General features: G+C 38.6%; 1 protein-coding gene across 1 annotated transcript in view; it reads right to left on the bottom strand.

Moving 5' to 3' along the window:
• Positions 1-17,961, bottom strand: part of ALMS1 (ALMS1 centrosome and basal body associated protein) — a 224,317-nt gene extending 206,356 nt beyond the window's left edge. Inside the window, exon 1 of the mRNA XM_047067804.1 lies at positions 17,649-17,961. Within this exon, the coding sequence (XP_046923760.1) occupies positions 17,649-17,960 (312 nt within the window). The 5' untranslated portion in view covers position 17,961. The remainder of the gene's footprint in view (positions 1-17,648) is intronic.
• Between the last annotated feature and the right edge of the window lie 1,114 nt (positions 17,962-19,075).

Below are 19,075 nucleotides of genomic sequence, written 5' to 3'. Positions count from 1 at the left end.
GGGAAGAAGTTATAAAAGTAAAACAGGCAGTTATGAGTCAAGAAAAGATGAATTCTAACAAAATATTAACCACAAATGTGAAAGAGCCTCTGAAGGAAACCTCAAGTTATATTTTTTTCCAGAATTAAAACACTGTTACTATATTAACAAAACATTTTTACAGAGGACTTACAAGAATGTGCTTTTGGTCACAAAAAGGCCAGCATATTTAAAATCTATTCAAGAACTACAGAGATTTCTAAGATATCAACTATTCCAAGAGGTTTTTCTCTAAAGGTAAAGAACCATGGTACATACCCGTCTTGCTTCAATGGCAATGTTTAAGGGACAAAGAATAAAAAGCAAAGAAAATTGTTTTGCAAATGCAATCTGGCAATCTGAAATCCCTAAGTATGTAACAATATAGCCAATGTTTTGGCACAGTTAGTCTTCTTTGAGCCTTCCAGGAAAGAAGAATGCCAAAATGAATGTTCAAAATGGCTATTCACTGTAGCTCAATAATGCTGGTTGTGGACCATGGTGTATCTATCACCTTTGAAAAGAGCTGATTCACAACAGCTGATAAAGAGAGTTCAATTCGTTAGGATATTTGTAGAAAACTAATGACACAATATTAAGAAACCAGCACTTTGAGAACTAATCCAATGTGTGAGAAAAAAAAAACTCCCCCCTCACTTTTATCAGTTTAAAGAAAACCTAAAAGTCAAAATTAAATGCTAAAAGAAAAGTTCTTATTAAAAATCCCTTCCCCAGATTTTCCTATTCTTATCACCTACTTGTTTAGACTTCATCAAGAAAACTCATTCTTAATATATTCCCATATGTTTGATTAACCTTCCCCCCCATTACCTCTGAATATAACCTAAATGCTTGAAGGATTTAAAAGATGAATGCTTCAAAACTAAGCAAGTGTCATCAGCAACTCTTCATCTGAGATTAAATGATTTTGGTATAAATTAAAGTTTGAAAGAGTCCCTCCCTAAGTTTTTAATATTAAAAGGTAGTCGTCTTTATGCTGTCTATGAAATAACAATTTAGATCTAAGGACACATATAGGTTGAAAAATGAAAGGATGGAAAAAGATAGTCCATGCAAATGGTAACCAAAAAAGCACAGGAGTGGTATACCAAGTTCAGACAAAATAGATTTTAAATCAAAAATTGTTACAAGACAAGGGGCACCTGGGTGGTTTAGTTGGTTAAGCATCCGACTCTTGATTTTGGCTTGGGTTATGATTTCATGGTTCGTAGGTTCAAGCCCTGTGTCTGGCTCTGCAGACAGCATGGAGCCTACCTGGGATTTTTCTCTCCCTCTTTCTCTGCCTCTCCCCTGCTCATGTTCTCTCCTTCTCTTTCAAAATAAATAAATATTTTTTAAAAAACCTATTACAAGACAAAGGACACTATATAATCATAAAAAGGTCAAATCAAATCACCAAGAAGATATAAGAATTACAAGTATTTATGCACTCAAATACTAAATCAATTGGGCAAATTTGTAAAGACTTGAAGGGAGAAATACACAGCAACACAGTAATATTAAGAGATTTCCATACCTCACTTTCAATAATGGACAGATAAAACAACCATACAGAAGAACAATAAGGAAACAGAGGAACTGAGTAACACTGTAGACCAATGGGACCTAACTCACATATACCGAACACTCCACCTAAAAACAGCAGAATATACATTTTTCTCAAGTACACATGGAACATTCTTTAGGGCAGAACATGTTAGGCCACAAAACAAGTCTTAACAAATTCAAGGAGACTGAAATATACAGTATTTTTCCCAATCACAATAGAATGAAACTAGCAATCAATAGCACAGAAAAAAACCTGTAAATTTCCAAAATATGTATAATTTAAACACATATTCAAAAAATTAATGGGCCAAACAAGAAGTCACAAGGGAAAATAAAAAATACTTTGACACAACTGAATATGAAGACAGAAAATACCAAAACTTATGTGATACAGCAAAAGCAATGCTAAAAGGGTAGTATGTGTATATTAAAAAAAAAAAATCATGATATCAAATTGATAGCCTAACTTACACCTCAAGGAACAATGAACTAAACCTAAAGCAAGCATAAGGAAAGAAATAATAAACAATGGAGCACAGATAAACAAAATACTGAACATAAAAAAAAAATCAGTGAAACTAATAGCTGAGTTTTTTTAAAGACCAACAAAATTGGCAAACCCTTAACTAGACTGACTAAGAAAAAAGAAAAAAGACTCAAGATAATAAAATCAGAAAATTAAAGAGGAAAAATTACAAGCAATGGCACAGAAATAAGGCTTATAAGAGAACAGTATGAACAATTCTATACCAACAAATTGGACAGCAAAGAAGAAATGTATGAATTCCTGGAAACACACATTCTACCAACACTGAATCATGAAAGATTAGAAAAATCTGAACAAACTTGTAACTAGCAAGAAGACTGAATTGGTAATCAAAAACCTCCCAACAGGGGGGCGCCTGGGTGGCTCAGGTGGTTGAGCTACTGACTCTTGATTTCTGCTCAGGTCATGATCCCAGGGTCATGGGATCGAGCCCCGCATCGGGCTCCATGCTGAGTGTGGAGACTGCTTGAGATTCTCTCTCTCTCTCTCTCTCTCTCTCTCTCTCTCTCTCTCTCTGTCCCTCTCCCCCACTCTCACTCTCTCTCAAATAAAAGGATAATTTAAAAAAAAAACAAAAAACCTCCCAACAGGGAAAAGCCAAGGACCAGATGGCTTCACTACAGAATTCTACCAAACAATTAGAAAAGAATGAACAAGGGCACCTGGGTGGCTCAGTCGGTTGAGCGTCCGACTTCGGCTCTGGTCATGATCTCGCGGTTCGTGGGTTCGAGCCCCGCATCGGGCTCTGTGCTGACAGCTCGGAGCCTGGAGCCTGCTTCGGATTCTGGGTCTCCCTTTCCCTCTGCCCCTCCCCTGCTCACGCTCTGTCTGTCTTAAAAATGAATAAAACATTAAAAAAAATTTTTTTAATAAAAAAAAAGAATGAACATCAATCTTCCTAGAACATTCCCAAAAAATTGAAGAGGAAGGAACACTTCCTAACTCATTCTATGAGGCTAGTATTACCTTGATACGAAGCAGCCAGCCAAAGACACTACAAGAAAACTAACATCAATATCCTTGATAAACACAGAAGCAAAAATCCACAACAACTTACTAGCATAGAATTCATAGCACATTAAATGGATTGTATACCATATTCCAGTGGGATTTAACCCAAGAACACAAGGGTGGTTCAACATATAAAAACCAATCAACATAATAGCTCACATTAACAGAATTAAGGATAAAACAAAATGATTATTTCAATTGCTGCAGAAAAAGCATTTGACAATATTCACCACCCTTTCATAATAAAAACACTCAACAAACTAGAAAAAGAAGAAAACTACCTCAACATAGTAAGAACAAGATATGAAAAACCCACAGCAAACATCATATTCAATAGTGAAAGACTGAAAGTATTTCCTGTAAGATCAGGAATAAAGACTTTCACCACTTCTATTCAAAATAGTTCTGGAAGTTCAAACCAGAGCATTAAGCAAGAAAAGGAAATAAAAGGCAACCAAACTGGAAAGGACAAAGTAAAATATCTCATTTGTAGATGATATAGTCTTATATAGAGAAAACTTTAAAGATTACACACACGCAGTTAGAATAAGCTAATTCATCAAAGTATCAGAATACAAAGTCAACACACAAAAATCCATTGCATTTCTATACACAGTAAACAATCTGAAAAGAAATTACAAAAACAATTCCACTTACAATGCATTAAAAAGAATAAACAACTTAGGGGGCGCCTGGGTGGTTGAGTCAGTTGAGCATCCGACTTCAGCTCAGGTCATGATTTCACAGTTTGTGAGTTCGAGCCCCACATCGGGCCCTGTGTTGACAGCTCAGAGCCCGGAGCCTGCTTCGGATTCTGTGTCTCCCTCTCTCTCTCTCTGCCCCTCCCCTGCTCACACAGTCTCTCTCAAAAATAATAAACATTAAAAAAAAAGGTTCAACGGTGATTTAAAAAAATAAAATAAAAAGAATAAAATATTTAGGAATTAACCAAAAAGGTGAAAATCTTATACAGTGTAAACTACTTTACCCAAAATGACATACAAAAATTAACTAAAATGGATCAAAGACTTAAACGTAAGACCTAAAACAAGAGAACTCTTATGAGAAAACATGGAACAAAAGCTTCATGACACTGAATTTGGCAATGATTTCCTGGTATAGGTAACAAAAGGAAAAAGAGACTAACTGGACTTCATGACAATAAAAAAAAATTGCGCATCAAAAGACACTATCAACAGAGTAAAAAGACAAACCACAGAATGGGAGAAAAAAATATTTGCAAGTCATATATCTGATAAAAGAGTCATAGTTAGAATATATAATGAAAACTATTACAACTCAATAATAAAAAGACAAATAACCCAATTAAAAAATAGGCAAAGGATCTGAATAGACACTTTACCAAAGAAAACATACAAATGGCCAATAACCACATGAAAAAATGCTCAACATCACTAAACATCAGGGAAATGGAAATCAAAACTACAACAAGATACCACCTCATACCCTTTAAGGTGGCTACTATCAAAAAAAAAAAAAAAAAGAAACAGAAAATAAGCGCTGGTAAGAATGTAGAAACACTGAAGCCCTTATGCACTGTTGATGGAGCTGCAAAAGGTAAAGCCACTGTGGAAAACAATGAGATAGTTCCTCAAAACATTAAAAATAAAATTACCATATGATCCATCAATTCCACTTCTGGGTATATACCCCAAAGAACTGGCAGCAGTCCCAAGTGTCCACTGATAAATAAATGGATTAGCAAAATATGGTAAGTGCATACAATGGAATATTATTAAGGGAATTAAATATTAAAAGGGAAGGATATTCCTACAAAGGAATTCTACATATTCTATAGTATGAGTGAACCTTGAAGACATCACGCTAAGGTGAAGTAAGCCAGTCACAAAATGACATATACTGTTAAGATTCCGCTTAAATGAGGTAACTAAAGTAGTCAAATTCATAGAAACATAAACATGGTGGTTACCAGAGGCTGGGGTGAGAGGAATGGGAAGTTGTGTTTAATGGGCACAAAGCTTCAGTTTTGCAAGATGAAAAGAGTTCTGAAAATTGGTTGTACAACAATGTTAATATATTTAACATTACCAAACTGCACACTGGTTAAAATGGTAAATTTTATATTTATTTTGTCACAATTAATTAAAAATAATTCAAGCCCCAGATAAACAAAAGAGAAGATTTCTTTTTTTTTTTTAATTTTTTTTTTCTTAACGTTTATTTATTTTTGAGACAGAGAGAGACAGAGTATGAATGGGGGAGGGTCAGAGAGAGAGGGAGACACAGAATCCGAAACAGGCTCCAGGCTCTGAGCTGTCAGCACAGAGCCCGACGCGGGGCTCGAAATCACGGACCACACGGACCGCACGAACCGCGAGATCATGACCTGAGCCGAAGTCGGACGCTCAACCGACTGAGCCACCCAGGCGCCCCAAAAGAGAAGATTTCTTGATAACAAACCTGTTTTACAGAAAATACTAAGGGATGTTCTTCAGGATGAAAGCAAGTGACACCAGTGAGTAATTCAAACTTATAGAAAACAACAAAAAGGGCTAATCAAAGCAATATTGCAGGTAATTGCAAAAGACAGTATAACAGCATACTTCTCCTTTCAAACAATATATATCTAACTGTATTGTTGGGCCTATAACATAGAAATGTATTTGATACTGACAGCACAAAGGAGATCAACAGGAACAGAGTGCAATGGAATAGGAAAATGACCCCATGGGGCGCCTGGGTGGCTCAGTCCGTTGAGCTTCCAACTTCAGCTCAGGTCATGATCTCACAGTTCATGGGTTCGGCCCGCATCAGGCTCTGTGCTGACAGCTCAGAGCCTGGAGCCTGCTTGGATTCTGCGTTTCCCTCTATCTCTGCCCCTCCTGGCACGGTCTCTCTTGTTCTCTCTCTCTCTCTCAAAAATAAACATTAAAAAAAAATTTTTTTTAATGAAAAAAGAAAATGATACCAGATAGTAACTCAAAAAAAGGGAAGAAATGAAGAGTACAAAAAAGGGATAAGTAGATTAATATAACAATCGCTACAAATGTATCTTTGTTATTCTACCTTCTGCCAGATTCTTCAAAAAACCTAAGATTTTATAAAGTTTTAACTATAACAACATATTGCTGAGTATAACACATGTAGACATATGCCTAATAGTAACAGCATTAAAGAAGGGGTAGGGAATGGACCTGTATGGGCATAAAGTTTCTATGTGGCAATATAAAGACTAAAGGAAAAAAACAGACACAAGATATACAGAAAATAAAAAGCTAAATAGCAGAAATAAATCCAAGCATATTATTAACACTACACGTGAATGAACCAAACAATCCAATCAAAGGCATATGTTGTGTTAGATTGCATGAAAAAGAAGATTCAACTGTATGCTATCTATAGGAGACACACTTTAGGCTCAAAAAGACAAACAGGTTATAAGTTAAAGAATAGATAAAAAAGATTTACTATGCAAACAATCATAAAAGAGATAGAGTGGCTATAGTAATATCAAGACAAAACGTATTAAAACATAATGAAATACCTAAGAACAAATTTAACCAAGGAGGTGAAAGACTTGTACTCTGAAAACTATAAAACACTGATGAAAGAATTGAGGACAACACAAATGGAAAGGTATTCCATGCTCATGGAACGGAAGAACCAATATTGTTAAAATTTCCATACTACCCAAAGCAATCTGCAGATTCAATACAATCCCTATCAAAAAAATTTTTTTTTCAACATTTATTTATTTTTGGGATAGAGAGAGACAGAGCATGAACGGGGGAGGGGCAGAGAGAGAGGGAGACACAGAATCGGAAACAGGCTCCAGGCTCTGAGCCATCAGCCCAGAGCCTGACGCGGGGCTCGAACTCCCGGACCGCGAGATCGTGACCTGGCTGAAGTCGGACGCTTAACCGACTGCGCCACCCAGGCGCCCCAATACAATCCCTATCAAAATGCCAGGAACACTTAATCCTTGTATGGAACCACAAAAGACCCCAAATAGCCAAAGCAATCTTGAAAAGTAAAGGAGTCCTTGGGTGGCTCAGTCAGTTAAGCGTCTGACTCTTGATTTCAGCTCAGGTCATGATCTCATAGTTATGAGATTGAGCCCCACATTGGGGTCCAGGCTGAACATGAAGCCTGCTTAAGATTCTCTCTCTCAACTTAACAGAAGACCATAGGGGAAGGGAAGGGAAAAAAAAAAAAAAAAGTTACAGAGAGAGGGAGGGAGGCAAACCATAAGAGACTCTTAAATGCAGAGAACTGAGGGTTGATGGGGGATGGGGACGAGGGGAAAGTGGGTGATGGGCATTGAGGAGGGCACTTGTTGAGATGAGCACCAGGTGTTGTATGTAAACCAATTTGACAATAAATATTAAAAAAAAAAATTCTCTCTCTCTCTCTCTCTCCCCTTTTGCCCCTCCCTCAAATACTCTCTCAAATAGTATTTGTACTCTCTCAAATAAAAAAAAAAAAAAAAAAAAGGAAGAAAAAAACAAAAACAAAAATAAAACTGGAGGTATCACAATCCCAGATCTCAAGATATACTACAAAGCTACAATAATCAAAACAATACAGGGGTGCCTGAGTGACTCAGTCGGTTAGGTGTCCAATTTCAGCTCAGGTCATGATTTCACAGTTGGTGAATTACAGCCCCGCATCGGGCTGGGTGCTGACAGTTCAGAGCCTGGAGCCTGCTTCAGATTCTGTGTCTCCCCTGCCCCACTCACGCTCTGTCTCTGTCTCCTTCAAAAATAAATAAACATTAAAAAAAATTATTTTTAAACAGTATAGTACTGGCACACAACACAAATATATATAAATGGAACAAAATACAGCCCAGAAATAATATAATATTAATAACATAACATAAATTGATTATATGACCATTAATCTTTGACAAAGGAGGCAAGAATACATAGTAGAAGATAGTACCTTCCTTCAACAAATGGTGTTGGAAAAAGTGAACAGCTACATGCAAAAGAATGAAACTGGACCACTTTCTTATACCACATACCAAAATAAACTTAAAATAAAAAAAAAAAAAAAAAGATGGATTAAGGACCTAAATGTGAGATCCGAAACCATAAAAATCCTAGAAGGGCTCACAGGCAGTAATTTCTCTGACACTGGCCACACAACATTCTTCTAGATATGTCTCCTGAGTCAAGAGAAACAAAAGCAAAACTAAACTCTTTAGGATTACATCAAAATAAAATGCTTCTGCACAGCAAAGTAAATAATCAACAAAACTAAAGACAACCTACTGAATGGGAGAAGGTATTTGCAAATGACACATCCAATACAGGGTTAGTACCCAAAAAATATAAAAAACTTACACAACACCAAAAAAGCAAATAATCCAATTAAAAAATGGGCAAAAGACATGAACAGACATTTCTCCAAAGAAGATATCAGATGGTGAAGAGACACAAGAAAAGATGCTCAACATGAAGGAAATGCACATCAAAATCACAATGAGGTATCACCTCACATCTCTAAGAATGACTAAAATCAAAAACGCAAGAAACAAATGTTGGTGAAAATGTGGAGAAAAAGGAGCCTTCAGGCACTGTTGGTGGAAATGCAAACTGATGCAGCCTCCATGGAAAACAGTATGAACGTTCTTAAAAAAATTAAAAATAAAACTACTACATGATCCAGTAATTTCACTACTGAGCATTTACCCTCAAAATATGAAAACATTAATTTGAGAAGATAAATGTGCCCCTATGTTTACTGCAGCATTATTTATAATAGACAAATTATGGAAGCAGCCCAAGTGTTCATTGATAGACAAATGGATAAAGAAGATGTGGGGTGTATAGATATACATACACACACACACACACACACACACACACACACACACACACACACACAACAGAATATTACTCAGCCATAAAAGAAGATGAAATCTTGCCGTTTGCAATAACATGGATGGATCTGGAGGGTATAATGCTAAGTGAAAGAAGTCAATCAGGGAAAGACAAATACCATATGATTTCATTCATATGGGGAATTTAAGAAACAAAACAAAGAAAAAAGAGACAAACCAAAAAAGACTCTTGTCTATGGAGAACAAACTGATGGTTACCAGACGGGAGGTAGGTGGGGGGGGATGGGTGAAATAGGTAAAGGGGATTAAGAATATACTTACTAATCATGATGAGCACTGAGTAATGTATAGAATTGTTCAATCACTTTATTGTACACCTGAAATCAATGTAATACTGTATATTAACTATACTGGAATTAAAATTTAAAAATATTTTTTAAAAACAATATGAAAACAAAAAAAAATTACTCAATACAAACAGGAATGTTTCACAATAATAAAACAGTCAGGGGTGCCTGGGTGGCTCAGTTGGTTAGGCAACTGACTTCAGCTCAGGTCATGATCTCACGGTTTGTGAGTATGAGCCCCATAATGGGCTCTGTGCTGACAGCCCAGAGCCTGGAGCCTACTTCAGATTCTGTGTCTTCCCCTCTCTCTACCCCTCCCCTGCTCACGCTCTGTGTCTCTCTGTCTCTCAATAATAAATAAATGTTAAAATTAAAAATTAAAAAAAAAAAATAAGTCAATCCACCAAGAATGCATAATAATTAAAAATCTATATGCACCTAACACCAGAGCCCCCAGTAAAAAATGAAAGAAAAACTGAAAGAAATGAAGGAAGAAATAGACAATTCAACAATAATTAGACTTCAATACCCCATTTTCAAAAAAGTAGATGGATAGAGATTCTGTGAATCATTCAACATTAAAAAGAGAGCAGAACAAATGGAATTAGAAATTTAAAAAACAATACCATTTACAGTAGCACACTCCAAAATTAAAATACTTAGGTATAAATCTAACCAAATATGTACAGAATCTATATGAAAGAAACTATAAGCCTCTGGTAAAAGAAATCAAAGAGGAGCTAATTAAATGGACAGATATTCCATGTTCATGGTTTATCAGACTCAATACTGTCAACATGTCAGCTCCTCGTAATATGATGTATAGATTCAACATGATTCCAATCACAATCAAAATTCCAGGCAAATTATGTTGTGGGTATTGACAGATTTTTCTTAAAGTTTATAAGAAAAGGCAAAAGACCAGAACAGCCAATACAAAATTAAAGAAGACAAAGTGGGAGGGCTGATACTATCTGACTTCACGACTCACTATAAAGCTACAGCAATCAAAAAAGTGTAGTATTGGCAAAAGAACATACAAACAGATCACTGTAACAGAACAAAGCCCAGAAAATGACCCACATAAATCAGTCAACTCATCTTGGACAGAGGAACAAAGGTAATATAAGGGAGCAAAGATGTTCTTTTCAACAAATGGTAGTGGAACTACTAGACATCTACATCCAAAAAAAAAATGAATCTAATGAAAAAAATGAATCTAAACACTAATTTTACATTTCACAAAATTTAACTCAAAACAGATCACAGATATAAATACAAAATGCGAAACTATAAAAACTATAAAACACCTAAAAGATAATATAAGAGAAAACCTAGATGACCTTGAGTATGATGATGAATTTTTAGGTATAGCACCAAAAGCACAATCCTTGAAAGAAATAATTAATAAACTGGGCTAATTAAAATTAAAAACTTCTGTTCTGTGAAAGACAATGTCAAAAGAATGAAAAGACAAGCGACAGACCAGGAGAAAATATTTGTAAAAGACGATACGGACTATTAACCAAAATACACAACTCTTATTAAAATTCAAAGATACAAAAACAAACAACCCAATTAGAAAATGGGTAACAGGGGCGCCTGAGTGGCTCAGCTGGTTAAGCATCTGACTTCGGCTCAGGTCATGATCTTGTGTTCATGAGTTCAAGCCCCACATTGGGATCTCTGCTGTCAGTGCAGATCCTGCTTTGGATCCTGTCTCCCTCTCTCTCTGCCCCTCCCCCACGTGTGCTATCTCTCTCTCTCTCTCTCTCTCTCTCTCTCAAAACTAAATAAATACATTAAAAAAAAAAAGAAAATGGGTAATAGATCTGAACAGACGCTTCATCAAAAAAAGATGTATATCTGGAAAACAAGAACACGACAAGGTGCTCAACATCATATATTATTAGGGAAATGTAAATTAAAACAGTGAGATCACCACTACACACCTACTAGAAGGGCCAAAACCCAAAATACTGACAATACCAAATGCTGCTCAGAATACAGAGCAACAGGAACTCTTATTCATTACTCAATGATGATGGGAACGCAAAATGGTACAATCACTCTGGAAGACACTCTGGCAATTTCTTACAAAACTAAACACACTCTTAGCATACAATCTAGCATTCCCTTAAGCCAAAGCCTAATCCAGAGCAAGGCTCAACCCTGCTCAATTGTATGAAGGCTGAAAGAAGTGAGGATACTGCAGAAAACTATGAGACTAGCAGATAGCAGAGGTTGGTTCATGAGATTTAAGGAAAAAAGCGGTCTCCATAACAAAAGTGTAACATGAAGCAGCAAGCGCTGATACAGAAGGTGCAGCAAGTTATCCAGAAGACCCAGCTAAGAAAATTAATGAAGGCAGCTATACTAAACAGATTTTCAATGTAGACAAAACAGCCTTATGTTGGAAGAAGATGCCGTCTAGGGTTTCCATAGCTAGAAAGAAGTCAACACCTGGCTTCAAAGCTTCAAAGGACAGGCTACTCTCTTGTTAGGGGCTAATGCAGCTGGTGACTTTAAATTGAAGCCAATGATCATTTATCATTCTGAAAATCCTGGGGCCCTTAAGAATTATATACTCTGCCTGTACTCTATAAATGGAAACACAAAGCCTAGAAGACAGTTATGTCTGTTTATAACATGGTTTAATAAACATTTTAAGCCCACTGCTGAGACCTTGATCAAAGACCTTAATGTAAGAGCAAAAATTATAAAACTCTTAGAGGAAACATACAGGTAAATCTTTATGAATTCACATTCGGCAACAGGTTCTAAGATAGGACACCAAAAGCATGAGCAACAAAAGAAAAAAAGACAAATAAGACTTCATCAAAAATAAAAACTTTTTGGGGCATGTGGGTGGCTCAGGTGGTTAAACATCTGACTCTTGGTGTCAGCTCAGGTCTTCATCTCAGGGTTGTAAGTTCAACCCCTGCATTGGGCTCCATGCTGGGCATGGAGCCTACTTTAAAAAAATAACATAACATAACATAACATAACATAACATAACATAACATAACACAACATAACAATAAAAAAATAAAATAAAATAAAATAAAATAAAATAAAATAAAATAAAATAAAATAAAATAAAATCTATTGTGCTTCAAAGAACACTATAAAGAATGTGAAAAAACCCACAGACTGGGAAAAAATATTGCAAAGCAGACACCTTACAAAAGAATATTAAATTCACATTGTGGAAAATATGAAGAATAGGGGCGCCTGGGTGGCGCAGTCGGTTAAGCGTCCGACTTCAGCCAGGTCACGATCTCGCAGTCCGTGAGTTCGAGCCCCGCGTCGGGCTCTGGGCTGATGGCTCAGAGCCTGGAGCCTGTTTCCGATTCTGTGTCTCCCTCTCTCTCTGCCCCTCCCCTGTTCATGCTCTGTCTCTCTCTGTCCCAAAAATAAATAAACGTTGAAAAAAAAAATTTAAAAAAAAAAAAAAAAAAGAAAATGTGAAGAATAAATAAATAATTCTTACATCTCAAAAGTACATAGACAAATGACCAAAGTAAAAATAAGCAAAGAATCTGAATGGACATGTCACCAAAGAAGATATACAAATGGCTAATAAGCACAAGAAAAGATGCTCAATATCATAAGCCATCAGGGAAATCCAAGTCAAAACCACAATGAGATACCACATCACATCCACCACGATGGTTATAATCAAAGTCAAATAATAACAAATGTTGACAAAGACGTAAAGAGATTGGAATTTTCATACACTGCTTGTAGGAATGTAAAAGAGTGCAGCAGCCATTTGGGGAAACAATCGGACAGTTCCTCAAAGGACAAATACGGAGTTACCACATGTCCAGCAATTCCACTCCTAAATATATACCCAATAGAAATGAAAACATGTCCACATAAAAACTTGTACATAAATGTTTATAGCAACATTCTTCTTAACAGCCAAAAGGTAGGAAAAAAACCAAATGTTTATCAACCAATGAATGAAAAACAAATATAGTATACCCATACAATGAAATTTTAATCTGGCTCAGTCGGTTAAGCATTGGACTCCTGGTTTCAGCTCAGGTCATGATCTCACCGTTTTCATGAGTTTGAGCCCCACACTGGGCTCTGCGCTGGCAGTGCGGAGCCTGCTTGAGATACACACACTCTCTCTCGCTCGCTCGCTCGCTCTCTCTCTCGCTCTCTGCCCATCCCCTACTCACGCTCTCTCAAAAATAAACAAACTTAAAAAAAAATAATAAAAAAAATAAACAAACTTAAAAAAAAAAAGTAAAACCATTATCATTTATAAAATATCCCAATAAAATCCAGCAGTTCCTTAAGAGAAAACACACTATGACACGGTTTTTATGCTAAGAAAACAAGGATTAATATTAAGAATAAAATATGTATTGGGGTACCTGAGTGGCTCAGTCTGGTTAAGCCTCCAGGTCATGATCTCCCAGTTTGTGGGTTCAAGCTCCAGGTTTGTGAGTTCAAGTTCTGTGTTGGGCTCAGTGCTGACAGCTCAGAGCCTGGAGCCTACTTCGGATTCTGTCTATCTGTCTGTCTGTCTGTGTCTCTCCCTCTCTCCCCACCTCCCCCACTCGTGCACGCACATGCGCTCTCTCTCTCAAAAATAAACAAATATTTGGGGCACCTGGGTGGCGCAGTCGGTTAAGCGTCCGACTTCAGCCAGGTCACGATCTCGCGGTCCGTGAGTTCGAGCCCCGCGTCAGGCTCTGGGCTGATGGCTCGGAGCCTGGAGCCTGTTTCCGATGCTGTGTCTCCCTCTCTCTCTGCCCCTCCCCCGTTCATGCTCTGTGTCTCTCTGTCCCAAAAATAAATAAACATTGAAAAAAAATAAAAAATAAAAATAAACAAATATTATAAAAAATTTAAAAGAATAAAACATGTGTCAATAGGTCAAAAAAGATAAATTATACACTGTAGACAAATTTGGAGATAGGGGTCAGGAAAGTGAAAAAGGGGTTCAGGCCTGATGTTGAACATCAGGCGAGGGCTAGAGGCTAAGAGTGAAGATGTGCAAGAAGCGGAGGGTGGAAACACAAAGATTTCCAAACACTGTTCATGACCCAGTTAAAAGATGGAGACCAAGAATTTCTGGTGATACCAATCCATATAACCGAATTATCTTCCCTAGCACAGCTCAGAAATTTAAGTTTAGGAATTACAAGGAGAGGTGTTTGAAATGATCCATGTTCAACGGCCTGCAGAACCAGCGTTAAGACCAACACGGTAAAAGCTCTGAACCACTCACTTCCTAAACTCCTTAAAAAGACTTGGTTGTAAGGCTGGGCACATTTCACTCCGAACTTACAAAGTCTCATGCCTTAGCTCAGTCTCACAACTACAAACTTAATTGCTACCTTATACATTACCATTAGTACATCCTTATGATCTAATAAGAGAGAAATAAGTGAATCAAACTCTTACAATTTTGTCATTTAACTTGACACTAGACAGAACTAAATGTTTCCTATCATTTGGTCTCATCCTTTTAATACACTGCATTAAATACTACACAACTTATCTTCAAAAAACTTTATAGTTCATAAATTTCTAGCAAGAAACACTAAAGTCTCTTTCCCCTTTAAATATCTTCCAACTTATGGCAGTAAAATTTAATGTCAGCAAACTAAGGGAAAAAATCATAATACTCTTTATATCATCTTAAAACCACCTTTACTTTAATTTTTTAATGTTTATTCATTTTTGAGAGACAGAGAGTCAGAACATGAGCGGGGGAGGGGCAGAGAGAGAGGGGAAACAGAATCCAAAGCAGGCTCCAGGCTCTGAGCTGTCAGCACAAAGTCCGATGCAGGGCTCAAACTCACAAACCATGAGATCATGACCTGAGCCAAAGTCAGACGCTTAACCAACTGAGCCACCCAGGCGCCCCTTAAAACTACATTTAATACTGAACACCTTCTATACCTTCATATATTCTCCAAGGTAAGCAGTAAAATACCTGATTTCTCTTAAAACAAAAACAAAAAAAACCCCACTTCTTTGGAGGGGGTGGAGGAGAAACACTAGGCTCTAAGAAGTAGGGTTGTCTATTATATATAGATCACTATTAGACGGGATAATAATTTTTCATATTGTCTATAATAAGAGTTAAAGTGGTTTAATACACTCCTCCTCTAGGCCTGGAGATATAAATTTAAATACTAATAGTTTGATTCAAACAAGAAATCATAGAACAAAATAAAAGTTAGGAGACTTCATCCACAAGTGTAGCTTTAATTATGGTCTATATGCAGATAAACTTACAGCTTGAAATCTCCAACCCAGACTTCTCCTTTGATCTCCAAAAACAATCTTAACACTCATCTCAGCCAATCCCATCAACCCCTCCCTCCCATCACTCCCACCTCTAACCTGGCCATATCTCAATATTTGACACAATCATTCATCCAATAATCTAACACCAAACACCTTCTTGCCTCCATGTTCCACACCTAATCCATTATTAGTGTAATAATAATGTAAAATTAATGGATAAGTACAATGATTTTACCTCTTAAATATTTCTCCAATCAGTCTGTTTTTTTTCTATATCCACCAACACCTCCTTGTTGCAAAATATGGTCATCTTTTGCCTGGCAATACTGCAATGGCTTACTAATTAGCATCCCTGACATATTGCCACTTCCCCTTCCCCATCCTGCTGTCAAAGCTGTTCTCCACTCTGCTACAAAGTGATGTTTCTGAAACACAAATTTTACTATATACCCCATTTTCAATGACTTTCCAAAGCTCCAGAGATAAATCTTTTATCTATATTGGCCTTTAGTTTCCTGGAAATGCCATGCTTTCTCCCACATTACCTTTCCATGTGCCTTTCCCTCAACTGAGAGGCTTTCTCTTTGCTAGTTAACTTTAATTTGTCTTCAGATCTTAGCTCTATCAGAACTTCCTCAGGGAAGCTTTCCCCAGCTTCACTAACAAGATCAGATTCCATTTCCGTATGCTTTCAAAGCATGTTAGTACATATCAGTTTTACTTTTATTCATGTGGCCAAATGAATTCTGTCTGCCTCCCTCTTATGTGAACACTAGTGAGGCAGAGATAAAAAAAAAAAAAAATGTTTGGGTTCACCAAGGTTCCAACCAGCACAACAGGTGAATGCCCTAATGAGTGCTCAATGAGTAAGTGCCCACTGGAATATTTACCAGGCAAAACAATAATTCTTTAATGATCAACAGTCTATAGGCAGCAATGTCCAAAATAACTTTCTGTGATTAAGGAACTATTCCATATCTGCACTTTCCAATAGTGGCCGCTAGTCAAGTGTGTCTATTGAGCACTTAGTATAACAGAGGCATTGAATTTTTAGTTTAATTAACTAAATAAGATGTAAAGAGCCGCATATGGCTAGTAATGACTGTACTGAACAGCACAAGTCTATGTAAGTCTTTTCTCTTTTCAACTGTTGTACTTTGCTGCATTTTGTCACTCTGCACAGTTTACATAGATCTTGTCTATGGAGCAGTCCTAGACAATAAACCCCTGGGCTTCTTTTGGTCCCCACACATACCCTGCACACAACAGAAACTTAATAAATGTCTGATGATTTGATATCTGAATTGTAGAGCAAACTTTCTTTTTCTCCCTGAGAAGCTAATGAATTAAATGTAGTTATTTTCAAACCGGTCTTCAGAAGCCAACCATAAAATCAGCTCTTTCTCCATTGTGTAATACCTTGTGCTTTCTAGCTTTCCAGACTGTTTGGAACTGCCGCATAAACCTCCTGCTACTGACTGGGGACCCCTTTATTGCTACAAACGAGGGTCCGGTGAAGTATAATAGGCGAGGAGCCTCTGGAGACTAATCATGTAGTGTCCATAATCCACACTACTCCCTCAAGAAGAGTCCTGCCCTTCAGGCATACTAATCTAATTGTCTCCCCAACAAAACAGTCCCTGGGCAACCTTACTCTCCACTCCAACACCGCCGTTTTCCCCTCCCGCAGGGCACAAGGAGCCCCACCTCCCTCCCAAAGCGTTGCTTCACCACACCCACTGGGAATACTGGCTCTCAGAACATCTGGTGTAATTCAAAAAGCCCGGGACCCAACGAGAGGAGTAAACAAGAGAGGTCTTTGCCAGCAAGAATGGGAAACTTGGCGTAGCCAACCAGAACCTGAACAAGAGTGTGGGCCCAGGACGCGAGATGGCCCCTACAAGGCTCTAAAAGCGCGCTTATTATTTGTCGGGCACCGTGACCCGCAGCGAGCAGGAGGCAGCAGGGTAGAAAGCAGGCGGAGCGCCCAGGGACTACCCGTCACCCTGCCCGACGGCAGCCCACATCTCTCCCCCGCCTGGCTCACCTTCTCCGGGCCGATCCGCTCGTCCTCCAAGAAGCGGTGGCTCGGGCGCGACGACGAAAGCAAACTCCCGCTGGGGTGCGCCTGCAGCCAGGCCTTGGCCTCCTCGTCGTCCTCGTCGTCCGTGCTCTCCCGTGGCTGGCTCTCGTAATTAAAGTCCGAGTCCAGCTCCCGCCCCTCCCCTTCCTCCACCTCCTCCACCACCTCCACCACCTCGACCACCCCGTCCTCTTCCTGGTTCGCAGACTCCTCCGCCTGTTCCTCCTCCTCCTCCTCCTCGAGCTCGCCGGGCCACGGCAGGTCCTCAGGCTCCATGTTGGCGTCTCGCTCTAGGAGGCAGAGGAGGAGGGGGAGAGGGGAAAGGGGAGGGGAAGAGAGCTGACTGGCGGTTGCGGCCGCGCGCAGGCGCAAAGACCGCCGCGGCCTCGCACCCGGCGCCGCGACGCGCGGACGGGGCGGGGCAGGGAGTGAGAGCGCGGGTTGCTAAGGACGCCCCGCGGGGAGGCCCGAGGTGTGGCTGGAGCTGGCGAGGGAGTGGCGTAGCCCTCGTCACACGCTGGGACATTGCTCACAGTACTGAAAGCTCACAATAAACTCGGACCGGGGTCTTCTCGAGGGAGGGGAGAATTTCGTCCTCGGTTGGACCAAGTCAAAACTGAATTTTGCCCTTGCACCGGGAGGAGATCAGACTCTAGGATAAACCTATGATAATCAAACTTGCAAGTTACAAATTTTTAAAGGTTGAGTGCCTGCCATGCGACAGGCTGTATGATGGGCACTTGAACCTAGCGGCGAAAAAGTGGGGCGGTAGAGGGGTTAAGCTGGTACCAGAAAAATGGAAGTTTGAATCCTGACATCGCCACTTACATTGGTGTGACTGAGACTCTATAAAATGATAAGAGGCCTTCACATAGGATGGTTGTGATAATTAAAGCAGATAACCAACGTAAAGGACTTAGTGGTAGGTATTATTCATTGATTATTGTGCGGTAACTCATTAAATGCCCGCAGTTGTGTGAGATTAGTATTAATACCATTTCATATTTGAAGAATCTAAGGCTCAGAAAAATAACGTGCCCAAAGCCTCTTACCTAGTAATTGGCTGGCTGTGCAATCCCAAGTCTTCTGTAAATCCAGTAAATTGCCCTGGCCCAGACCTATAAGCTAATAAAGAATAAAGAGTAAGTATTTGTGCTGATAGTACATATATTTTTAGTCTAGTCAATGACTTTGAAATGCTTTGGAAACAAAGCTTTCCTGATTAATTCAGGAACCCCTATAAAAGAAATAGCAAATTAAAGAATCTTGAGATGCTTTGCTATTACCTAAGGAGACAGCCATAATTAGAATCCAGCAAAAGTTCTTCATGGTACCTGTCCACAATAGCAGAGATAAATTGGTAGTGATATCAAACCAACATTGGCAAGGTA

The sequence above is a fragment of the Lynx rufus genome, unplaced genomic scaffold (genome assembly GCF_022079265.1).
Source record: "Lynx rufus isolate CCGP_SWC_20201006 ecotype Redwood Valley unplaced genomic scaffold, mLynRuf1.p SCAF_8, whole genome shotgun sequence".
NCBI classification, from domain to species: domain Eukaryota; kingdom Metazoa; phylum Chordata; class Mammalia; order Carnivora; family Felidae; genus Lynx; species Lynx rufus.
This window is presented reverse-complemented; position numbering and strand designations above follow the sequence as displayed.